Genomic DNA, 12,364 nt, shown 5'->3' on the forward strand with positions numbered 1-12,364 from the left:
AAATATTCTCTCCACCTCCTTCTCCTTATTCATTCGCCCCGTTTCTTTCAATCGGCAGGGTCCCATGGCGACCATCGTGGAAGAAAAGCATCCTCTTTAGCAGCCGCACCTCGCCATAGCAACCAGGACGTCAGCGCCGGCAGCCAAACCCCGCAGCAGGCCGGGGGGCGGCCCTGCCCCCGGGGCTGCCCTCCCCTGCCACCCCCCCGAGGCCTTGCGGAGGGCCGGGGGGGAGGATTTTGGGGGGGTTTGGGGAAGGAAAGGGCGGGGGGGGGCGCAGCGCGGTGCCCGCCCCGTCGGGGCTCCGGGGCGCGGGCGGGAGCGGCGCCGCTGTCCGTGGTGCTGACGGGCCCCGACGGGGCGGGAGGGGGGAGGAGGGAGAGCGGGGGGAGAGGAGGGCCCGGGGCAGCTGGGTCCTGGGGAGGGACAGCCACATGATCCGCATCCCACATGACCCAGAAAGAAACCAGCCCTGTGGAACGTCATTTTTGTCCTCCGTCAAAGAAGAGGGGTCGAATACCCCAGCCCTTCTTTTCCCCCTTCCCCAACCCCGCCCAGGTTTACAAACACCCGGGCGGAGGCAGTTCCAGATGTGATACGCTCCTTGGTTCCCGGGATGATCGGCACCTTCCCAGAGGTGCCTTCCCTTGGGATTACAAACAGAGAAAGGAGGAGACCGGCCCCTCTGGGATTATGCTTTGGAGCAGGTATGTGGATGGATAGGTGCTGTGCTGAATGGTGCTGTGCCTGAAGGGATCGTTCTCTTTGCAGAGACAAGCACGATGATCTTTTCCAGTAATTTCTGTTATGTGCATTTACTTATGTGCATTTAAAATCCTTGGGTTTTAGCAAGGAGGACTCATTCCTCAGGAGCAAATGCTCTGCGGGGCTTGAATTTTAAGCTGATTCTGCTGAAAGCAGAGAGGGGTGTGGAATTACTGCAGAATAACTATTATTTTCTGCACAGATCTACGTTCTGTATATCCATATTCATTATTTTAACATTACGCCACTTATTTGTCTTAAAACAATCCCCTGACATGATCAGTTTGATGAAAGCAGAAAATTACTTTTACTGAGACGGAGCAGACCAATCTGCCCATCTGGGTTTTTTTCTATCTCTAGATACATTCAAACAGCTTCCTCCTTCCTCGTGTTATTGCACTAAACCAGCTGCTTTTGTATTTTTCAGTCATTAATTTGAAATCAACCTTTCTGAAAGTGTTGTCTCCCTTTTTCTGTGTGGGTGCCTGGATGCAGGTACTTAGGGAAACACCACAGGCATAGTGATCTTTGCTTATCTGTAGTCAGCAGAGGCAAGAAGGCTATTCTGGTTTTGCTAATTCAGGCACATACTCTCTAAGAATGCATAGCAATATTTTTCATTTATCCAGCTGGCTTCCAGCATGTCAAACAGTATGTTGGCTCCACAGAGTAATGGAGAAGTAAAACTGCCTGCTGCTTTCAAAAAGCCATTTGTGTGTATGAGACAGGATTCATAGCCAATTCTTTCTGGCAAAGATTTTCAAATGTGGTTCTTGAAGATTTGTTGTTAAAATCACTGTTAAGCACTTAAACAAGTGGCTTGGTTTGCAGAAAAATTAGATGCCAACCCAGAGGCATCCTTAAAAGCTAATCTTTATTTGGGTGTCTAAATATGGAATTTTGGAAGCTTGATTTATGAGTTTATTTTAAACATCCTGGTCTCAGATGAGTCAGTAAGCGGAGGAATTTCTATACCTTAGACACATTTGGGGAGCTCTGCTCCTTAGCTTAAAGTAAGAGCTTGCAGACTCTTACTCCCCCGCAGTTCTCCTGTGAAGCCTCTGCTTGCGAAGCTGTGCGGTGCAATTCCCCCATCTGGGTCACACCATATGATCTCCATCTGTATTTTCCTTTGCAGCCCCACCAGGGATCCTGCCTCAGGTGTTTAACAATTTAGAGAGCAATCTCAATCAGACAACACAGAATAACCCGCTAACATCCTCCAATTGAGTCTGCTCCCTCTCCCCATCACAAACACAGTTCTCCCAGCACCAAAACATGATGCGGTGCTTCTGTGTTTGGAATTTCTCCATTCCAGCAGGTTCCATCATTCCCTAGACTTCCCCTCTGACAGGTAGTCAACACAGTTCTTGCAACTGGCACCCTGCCCAGGAAGACATCTCCAGTTCAGGGGTTATCAGCAGGCCAGCAGCTTGCCTCGGTGGCTTCTCCTAGCCTCCTGTTGTCCTCCCTGAGCCTAGCTCAGCTGAGACACCCCTTTCAGCAACCACCTCTGCATCAGGCATTTCCAGCCTAACTATGGGCCTTGCATGGCCTTCAGCCCTCCAAGCTTCTCCAGCAAAGCTAGTGTAGGAAGACTATGGAATGCTCTCACTAATGACCATAACCTCCAATGGAGGCCCATGGGAACATTCTCCTACTGCTCATTTAGGTCTCCTCCTCTTATTCCTATCAGATAAGTCCTCCTGGAAACATCTTAAGATCTCTGGCAACTCTATCTCTGGCATGATTATTAGCCACCAGTGCCACCCCACTATCTGTCATGATGTCTGTCACAGGTGACCTGTGTCATGTGAGCACTAGATCCACTGAGAAGGGTCAAGAGCCATATGACAGGCACTCTCACATCCTAGCACAGATGTTTGTATGAGTGCAGAAATCCTGTTACTACATTAACTTCTTGTGTGCTGAGAAAGCAGCTTTCACAAGATTTAATATCAAGAATTCATTTCTATATGACCTTTTCTATATTGAAGCAACAAAAAAAACCCCAACCCTAAGGTTGTCCTAGGAGGAGAACTTGTGGTCACTGCTTGTGAGGGGGTGAGCTAAGCTGCTGGAGTCCTCACTGAAGCTGGTGGCACGTTTTCCCTGTGGGGGAGAGGACACTCGGTGGGGAGAGGGTGAGAATTTCCAAGAGATGGGCATTGAAATCAGCCAAGCGTAAGAGTCACCACAGCTTATCTGTCAACACTCACCATGGCAAACCAGCCCTGTTAAGCACTGCATTCCTCACGTCAAGCAGAAGAGCGTGCTGTGTTGTGGGCAGGGCCTGGTGTTGCCAAATGTAAGTGTGTGGGAGAGGGCATCTATTTTTTTACCTCTGAATCAGGAAAGGGTCCAGCCTAGTCATGTCCAAGGACAGATTCAAGCCCTGTTAAGGAAGGCAAGCAGTCTGCAAAGGTATATTTCAAGCTTTTCCACACTCTTGCACAACTCCAGTAGGCGGACCCTATTTTGGGTTGGAGTTGGAAATGAGGTCGGTCGCTCTTCTTGCTCCCACTTTTTCATGCCCCCACAGTCACACTGGGCACAGATCTGGGTTCTGCCATCATTTTTAGAACAGTGCTAATCTAGAGTTTTGCATACTAGTCACAGCAGTAGGAGGATAGAATAAAGCTCTGAGACATTTAAAACTCTGTGGGTCTTTCTTTTGGGGAAGAAAAGTTACATCTGTCAGAGGAAACTCATAACCACTGTGTACCTGTTTGTAAACAGTGTGTTGCGCTTGTTGAGGTAGTAGCCAGAGCACCGGGCTGTGTGTGTCTCCTACGATTAGCCAGACCAGGCTGTGGGCAAGAGCAAAGGAGACAGATGGAAGAAATAGGCAGTCCAAAGGTCATGCCAAACTCAACAATTCATTCAGCACAGCCCAGGTCTGTGGAAGGAAGGTTGTGTCCTCCCTGGGCCTTATGGATGACCTTATCCTATAGCTACTGGAGGATTAACTTCTCACTGCAAGTGACCCTGCCTATCTCTCCAGAAAGGTCATCCTTTCTACAGATCTGAGGGTGCAAACTCCACCTGTGCTTCAGCACAGCTCTGGCTGAAGAGAGTTACAGCTGTTTCCTCACTTTGCAGAAGCTGATGAGGTGAAGGTGTCTGTCTGGGTAGTGGTAAGCACAGATCTGGTTCATATTTTACCACTGCCTGTCCCTCAACCAGAGATTGATGTTGGGTATGAGTGGAATCTGCAGTTCCTGTAAGGGCTCCTTCTCACTGCCAAAAGAATGAATAAATTGCTGGGTCTTAGCAATTGACCTCAGGTTAATAGACCTACAGTGACTGCCTGCCTGTCAGTCTTAACCCACAGTAAATACATGGGAAAAATTCATTGACTTCAGATGCAGGAAAAAAAACATTGCTCCAAGAACGTTTAACACACCACAATGATCTTCAAGAGGTGGCACCACCTCTTAAGAAGACTCAGCCAATATGCAGTAACACGACTTATGCATGGTTTTGAACCCTGAATGTTCATCAGAATCATGGATTTGCCCCAGGTCAGGCCTCAGACCCAGTGCAGGTCTGCAGTCAGAGTAGTTATTCCATATGTGAGCTGATAGACCCAGAAGTCCTTGGTCTAGTTAGTTACTACATGGCTCACTTCTTACTAAGCTCAGTTAAAAGGATAAAGCTGTAAAAGGATTCTTCCTCAGGCAACCAGTACAATAAATATAAATTGGCCCAAATCCCAGCAAATGTTGCAGTATTATGTCCTTGTTCTCATCTTTAATACCTTGTTAAAATAGTCAGGAAAGAACACAAAGAGTCAACGAAGGTTGATGGCAAAGAGACTGTCTAGTTGCCCTCAAGCATACAGCAGAAAAATCTTGTTTAGATTCATGCTTATGCAGTAGCTGAGTATAACATATATTCTTTACATGTGCTGGAAATTAAGAACATTTCCTTCCTTTATTTGATTTCATCCATATTTCCTGCTCCTATGACCTCACCCTGCAATACAGGCTAGGCTCTCAGATGCTGATATAAGATGCAATAACAAATACCGACTTAAATTATCAGTTGAGTTCAGAAGCTTTTACTGTAAGTTGGGCTGTGACCACTCTGGCACTGACAGATTCATCCATGAAACGGCCTATCCGTGCTTCCAGTCATGTCATCTTTAGCTACCCATGCTGCAGAACAGGAACCTCCACCAGCTGGGTAGAGCCCGGGAACAGTCAGCGGTGTATATGACATGAGTATGGATCTCAAAAGTTTTATTGCATTCACAGAATCCCAGAATCATCTCAGTTGGAAAAGACCTTGAAGATCATCTAGTCCAACCATGAACCTCACACTGACAGTTCCCAACTACACCTAAGCGCTATGTCAACCTGACTCTTAAACCCCTCCAGGGACGGGGACTCCACCACTGCCCTGGGCAGCCCATTCCAATGCCCAACAACCCCTTCTGCAAAGAAATACTTCCTAAGAGCCAGTCTGACCCTGCCCTGGCGCAGCTTGAGGCCATTCCCTCTTGTCCTGGCGCTGGTTCCTTGGGTCAAGAGACTCATCCCCCCTCTCTGCACCCTCCTTTCAGGGAGTTGTAGAGGGCGATTTTTTAAATTTTTCCATTTAATTTTTTTTTTCATTTAAATTTAATTTAATTCAAAACATTTTGTTGTCCTGATAAAAGTGGGGCAGATGTTTTCTATCCCCATGCACTGGAATGCAGAGAGTGAGGAAGAACACACTTCACCTCAAGAGATTTTCAGACTTTGCTCAGAGAATAGAAAAGCCTTCATAAGAGGAGCATAAGAGGAATAGCTGAGCATTTTTATGAGCACTAGACCAGAGAAAAGAACTGGCAGGGAATCTGTGTGCTTACAAAAGCATGTGTATCCACATTCCTCCGCTACAAGCAGAAGTACTAAATGGCCTCAATATGCACACAGACATCTCCGTGTAGCAAGAAACAGAGGTTAAAAGACTCTGTGCTCTTCTATAAAAGGATTATTACATTGAGACGACGCACGCACAGGGTAGTTAATTTGAATTTAGGCAGGGATGAATGTCACCTTCTAGCATTTTACACCCAGACAAAAGCCCCCCCAATCTGATTCAATTTACTCCCACTTCTAATGTTGATTAAACTCAGATAGATGAAGAATTCCTCTTCCAGTCTGGCAGCTATTCCTGAAATATTTATCAGAGAGGGAAGTTTATGGGGTAAATGACCAGCTTAATGCTTTTGAAATAATTTGCTGGGCCAAAGGTTGCCTACTGTTCCGCAGTTATGATGCAGAGAGGTAAAATATGTTGAATAAAAAAACCCTTCCGCTAGTACCAAGTTAAGTAATGTACACTGATCTGCTGCTTTATCTGCCTTTTTAATCCTAAAAAATGGTGGTTGGGGAAAAAATGTTTATTCTGTTCATTAAACAGTTTAAAAGCCAATTATTGCATTCCTTTGTAAATCTTACTAGGTTTTACCCTACCAAAATGCAATGGATGCTACATTTCTAGACAGGACAGCCAACATGCAAACACATGGTAACTATGCCACATGGGCTCTGTGCAACAGCAAAGTAGATGGGGCAGTGATGTTATGAATTTATTGTGGCTCAAATACTTAATCTCTAAGTGTGTTGGGTTTGTGTGTGGTAGGGTTTTGGTAGCAGGAGAGGGGCTACAGGGGGGCTTCTGTGAGAAGGTTCTTAAAGTTCTCCCAGCTCCAAGTCAGACCTGCCTCTGGTCAAGGCCGGGCCAATTAGTGACAGTGGCCACACCTCTGCAATAACGTATTTAAGAGGAGGAATCTGAGATGATGAATGGGAGTTGTGAGGGAGACACCTCTGCAAATGCTGAGGATTGTCTCCCATGGGAGGGACCCCACGCTGGAGCAGGGGAGGAGTGTGAGGGGTCCTCCCCCTGAGGAGGAAGGGGCAGCAGAGACAAGGGGTGATGAACTGACCACAACCCCCATCCCCTGCCCCCCTGCGCCACTTGGGGGGAGGAGGTAGAGAAATTGGAAGCAAAGCTGAGCCTGGGAAGAAGGGAATGGTGGGGGGAAGGTGTTTTTTTTAAGATGTGTTTGTATTTCTCACTATCCTACTCTGATTTAATGGTTGGACTAGATGATCTTCAAGGTCTTTTCCAACCTAGATGATTCTGTGATTTGATTGACAAATTAGTGGTGATGGTGTTCAAATTAAATTGATGTTCTTTCTTCCTAAATCGAGTCTGTCTTTTGCTCATGACCATAATCAGTGAGTCATTCCTCCCTGTCCTTGTCTCTATCCCCAGGTCTTTTGTTTTATTTTCTCTTCCCCATCCCACCGAGGAAGAAGGAGTGAGCGAGCTGCCACATGGTGCTCGGTTGCCCTCTGGACTTAAACCACAACACTAAGTAACAGATCTGTTTTGGAGAGGTAGCAAGAATATTTTTCCTTTGCTATCAACCCAAAGGGTTAGCCCTGAAAATGCAGTGTTTGGGCCTTCAAACTGAAAATTAAGGTCCATAAAACAGGAACTGTGGCACCAGGGAATCCCTCTATGATAATTATGAGTGATTTCTCATCCCTTTTTCTTTCCCAAGTAAATGTAGAAAATTTAGGGTTTTAAACAGAAATACCAGAAGTCTTTATACCAGTTTTAAAAGGATTCCCACTCTAAAATGTTCAAAAGAAAAAGTGATGTTTTTGGCACTGCTGCATCCATGCAGACTCACAATTACTAGAAAGTATCCTTTCACTCAGAGCAGCATTATATAAGTTTAAAGGGGAAATCAAACAAAAGCATTTTTGTTAAATAAAAATGTAATTAGGCCCCAGATATTTGCTAGATGTAATTTTTACTTTTTGTGTTTCTAATACCTGCTTATTGACCTGCAAGGCAGAGGGAGACGGAAGAGCTCATCACTATTTTCTTATGAATCTGATATTTGCAAGCTGAACAGTTCACTAACACTTAAAACATATTTCAGTAAATGATGCAGCGAACGGAGACATGGGAACTGGCGGTACATAATGCAGCTAGATACAGAATCTCTAGTTATTTGCATCCTAGACCCATACAGAGCAGTGCATTCACTGAACTTTTCACACATGTTGCCAGTAGGAGCATTACTCACAATGCAGGAGTTTAAGTCTCCACTATAAAGAACAGACTTGCACACAGAAGAAAATATATGCTGGGCCATAGATACTAAGGTTCTTTGAGCTACCTCAAGGCATGATTCTGATCTTAGTGCCACCTTGGAAAAATAGGGTTGAATAGCAATCCTTTAACAGAAAAAAAAAATCAGCTTTTAATCCATTAGAAGGAAAAATTAACTATGACTAGGAATGCAAGAATCTCGGAGCACATTGGTTAATCAGATAACATTTACTTTTTCAAAAAGTAAAACAAAGTAATTGCTGTTCAAGCAGAGCAATCCTATGCTCAGGGTAGTTAAAGTCCCTATTATTGCACTTACATTTTCACCTGGACCTTGTGAGCAGCATGCTGAATGACTCTGGATTTTCCCAAGGAAGAAAAAAAATCACAAAATATAGTATTACTTGGACCTGTGTTTGGTGCCTCTTCTGTTTTACTCACAGTGAGGAAACCACCACCACTAGAGACACCTAACCAAATACTCTAGCTCTCAACACAAGCGTAGGGTCTCCGGTGAAGGGTGGCACACGGGAAGGCTTCTCCCAGTCAGGTATTGCTCTCTCTGTTAGCAAAGTTCCAACACAAGACCTCTGGATACACCCCTCGCTATTCTCCTTCCTCTGTAGGCACCCACGGGTTTGCTCTCCACACACACGTCTGAGGGTGTCACATACTGTTCCCTGTTGAGGCTGCTGAATTCCCCTCTTCTCAAAGGCATGTTTGCAGATAACCTGAGTTCACCAGTAAACAGCGGTTGGGCTGACTTTTAGGCAAAACGCAACAGAAAAAAGTACTATTTGAGTGCTACAACCCTATAACTATTTTTAGGTTTACCCACCTGCATAACTAAATGTCTCAGGTCTGAACTGACATGAACAGCAGATTTGTCTCACCAGGAGAAATACCACAAGAACAGTGTTAGCGAGTCTGCATATTTGAACAGCTTAGGAAGGTCATTTCATTCTTGTACCCGATTTCCACTACTCTTCAGTATTGGTCAAGAAATTTCATCTGGTTATTCTTCTAAGAAGCTTAATTTGTGCAGCTGGCTATTTTTAAATGGCACATACTACTGCATGGCAAGAAGGAAAATTAAGGAAGAAAATTAGCCCATAATGTTCCTTTCTGTCTGGTTAATAGACTCCACATGTATTAGTCTATTACAGAGAATTCTAACATGTAATTTAGCAGGTTGTACTGTCATTGCATCCTGCCACTCTGCCAGAGGCAGCAGCCCAAATACCCTGCAGACAGCTGATGATGGCAGGATATCTCCAGGGGAGCAGATCCACCTGACAGAGGGTGGGAAAGGCAAGCAGGAGCTGTTTGACAAACCAGGAATCATCTGCCAGGCAAAACTACTAAGAAAACGATGAGGAAAGACAACTAAGGATGAGGGGAGAGAGAAGGCCAGGCTGGGCAGCACCCACAGCCCGCCAACAGAAGACAGGACGAGGGGCTGTCGGTGCCCCTTGAGGGGGTTGGCAACTCAACCACCACGACACCCACTTAGGGTGTCACTACTGATGTCCCTGAGTGTTATTTTGACAGGAGGGCACCACGCAAGATTTCCTTGTTTAACACACCCCACTGAAACAAACCCAGTTGTTACTAGCCTCAGAATTCTACCAGTCTAACTTAACCCGAGTCGTGTTTTCAGCTCCCAGACACTACCTGCATGCGAAAGTGGCTAAATAAGGCCAGCTGCTTCGGGAGCAGCGTTGGTGACTCACGAGTTGACCCACTTTCCAGCGATGCAGAGTCAGTGGCTGGGCACAGTACAAGGTGTGGGGGGTCCTGCGGCAGCCCGGCTGTGTCCGTGCAGCTGGGCCACACTGCTCACAAACACTCTCAGTATTTTCAGGTACGCAAAATTTATCCCAGTGCTGTGCAGCTGATTGTACATCAAGCCTGTTCATGTGAAACAGGCAACGTTATATTAAGCGCAGCTAATGAATAAAGAGTCTAAAAAGCTAAGGGAAAAAAAATCTTCTCTAATCACATCAAGCAGTTAATACATCTTTTCCTCTTCCACATCTATTTTCCTGTATTACATTATTGAAGATGACATGCAAAACCACGCAGGGAGCAAGATCCCAAATCCATACAGTGGCTTTGTGCTTTAAGGCTCCGCTCTGAGTAGGCAGACAAGAAGAAAGTAATTGGTGATAGATGCAAAGCTAGAGTAGGCAGAGCAGAAAGCATCAGCAAAACACTGAAAAAAACCTGAGAAAGCAAAGCTGGTAATTTTGCTCACTTAGAAAGCTGAGGAGGGTGGTGGTGGCTCTTTGAACTTGTCCATTTGGCTTCTGCAATGAATTTTCAATCTCCTGGTCATTAATTGAATCCTGATATATATTGCACAGTATCAAGATGCTGGAGTTAAGCATTCACACAATATACACAAAGAAACAGACTTTCTGTTTCTAAACAGTAAGAGGCTTTGCATGATTGAAAGGATGCTTTCTGGAGCACCAGCCCCCTGCAAGGTGTTTGTATATGCATAGTCATGAATAATCAGTATTTTTCCAATTTATCCCTGTGATAGGCAATGACCAACCCAACCATCTGGCTAAATACAAGACTGGAAAATCTGTCTAGAACTACATCCATTCTTGCCTCACTACTCTTTTAACAGGTTATAGATATCAATACTGTGGTGTGTACCAGACAGACCACAAATGACTGGATAGACTTTAATCCCAGGAGCTGTATTTCAGTGCAGGCTGAAGCAGCACATCTACAACTTGAAATTATCTTTCATTGGTTATCGTAGGCTTTTCAAACACGCTTGTTAAATAACACAACCTTTTCTCTTCTCTCTTTCTGCAGCCTGAGCAAAAGATGAGGCCATGGTTGCCCACAGCATGGGTAACAGCAGCGCTCCTTTTCTTCTCCCTACCTTACTGCTCCTGCTGCAGAACAAGAGCTACCCCGAAACCTCCACCCCTCCTGCTGCCTACGAGGGGACGGCGTCCCCCATGGCACCCAGCTCAAGCAGGAACCACACTGCCTTGCAGTATGACCTGAGGCCGGGGGAAATTGCAGCAGCCGGCATGGTTTGGGCAGCGCTGTGGCTGGTTTCCATCTTTGGAAACTCCCTCGTTTGCTTAGTGATCCACCGCAGCAGGAGGACACAATCCACCACCAACTACTTTGTGGTCTCCATGGCTTGTGCAGACCTTCTCCTCAGTGTCACCAGCGCGCCCTTCGTGCTGCTCCACTTGGCCTACGGCAGGTGGATGCTGGGGAACCTCATCTGCAAGCTGGTAAGGTACGTGCAGTACCTCACCCCTGCAGTCCAGATCGACGTGCTCCTCTGGATCAGCGTCGATCGCTTCTACACTATCGTCTACCCCCTGAGCTTCAAAGTCTCCAGGGAGAAAGCCAAGAAGATGATTCTGGCCTCTTGGCTCCTGGGCGCAGCATTTGCAGCACCGGCTTTTGTCTTCTACGGCTCCAGCAGCGACCACCACTGCCCCTTTTTCCCCCCTGCTTCTTGGCAAGGAGCTGCCTACAGTATCACCCACCTCCTGGTGGTCTTCCTAATCCCATCCTTCCTCATTATCCTCTTCTACCAGAAGGTCATCAAGTACATTTGGAGAATAGGCACCAATGGCAGGACTGTCAGGAGGACAACGAATATTGTCCCAAGAGCAAAAGTGAAAACCATCAAGATGTTCCTAATGTTAAACACGGTGTTTCTCCTGTCCTGGCTTCCTTTCTATGTGCTACAGCTGTGGCACCCGCACAAAACAGATGACAGCAAGAGCTCCTTGGTCTTCCTGGCCATCACCTGGCTCTCTTTCAGCTCTTCAGCTGCCAAGCCAACGCTCTACACTGTATATAATGCAAACTTCAGGAGAGGGATGAAAGAAACTTTTTGCATGTCCGCCATGAAATGCTACAGAAGCAACGCCTACACCATCACCACCAGTTCCAGGATAGCCAAAAAAAATCACGTTGGCATCGTGGACTTCCCAGCTCCAGCCAAAACTGTCACCAAAGATTCCATCTATGAGGCTTTTAATAGAGAAGCAAAGGAAAAAAAGCTTGCCTGGCCTATTCAGTCAAATCCCCCAAATACGTTTGTCTAGTTGGTTTCATTGCTTTGAAAAATTGCAATGTACGGCAAGAACACGGACATTTCTCTCTGTTTTGAACCAATGTACATTCACATATTTTTAACAAAAGTTTTAGGCAAGAGAAAAAGATGTTTTATTTTATTAAATGCCTTGATTTTGATGTGCGCAGTCTCCTTCCTTTCAGTTATATCCTCCTTTTTTGGAACTACTCTCCCTGAATGATGACCATAATCTCTACAAAACAGCAAATTTTACACTCTCTATAGGTAGTGGAAAAAGGGAAAAGAAAATCAACTGCTTTATATATCCATGTATATAGACAGATAGACAGTCAGAGAGAGAGGGAGAGAGACAGAGGCAGGCTATGGTGTATAAATGCCTCAATCCAC

At 45.7% G+C, this 12,364-nt stretch overlaps 1 protein-coding gene across 1 annotated transcript; it reads left to right on the forward strand.

The window, feature by feature from the left end:
* Window positions 1–517: 517 nt before the first annotated feature.
* On the forward strand, window positions 518–12,089 carry GPR19 (G protein-coupled receptor 19). The gene is made up of 2 exons (XM_074869522.1): window positions 518–707; window positions 10,723–12,089. The coding sequence occupies exon 2, from the start codon at window positions 10,743–10,745 to the stop codon at window positions 11,985–11,987; it is 1,245 nt and encodes a 414-aa protein (XP_074725623.1). The 5' UTR covers window positions 518–707; window positions 10,723–10,742; the 3' UTR covers window positions 11,988–12,089.
* Window positions 12,090–12,364: the final 275 nt, after the last annotated feature.

Source organism: Strix uralensis, chromosome 5 (assembly GCF_047716275.1).
Source record: "Strix uralensis isolate ZFMK-TIS-50842 chromosome 5, bStrUra1, whole genome shotgun sequence".
NCBI lineage: Eukaryota > Metazoa > Chordata > Aves > Strigiformes > Strigidae > Strix > Strix uralensis.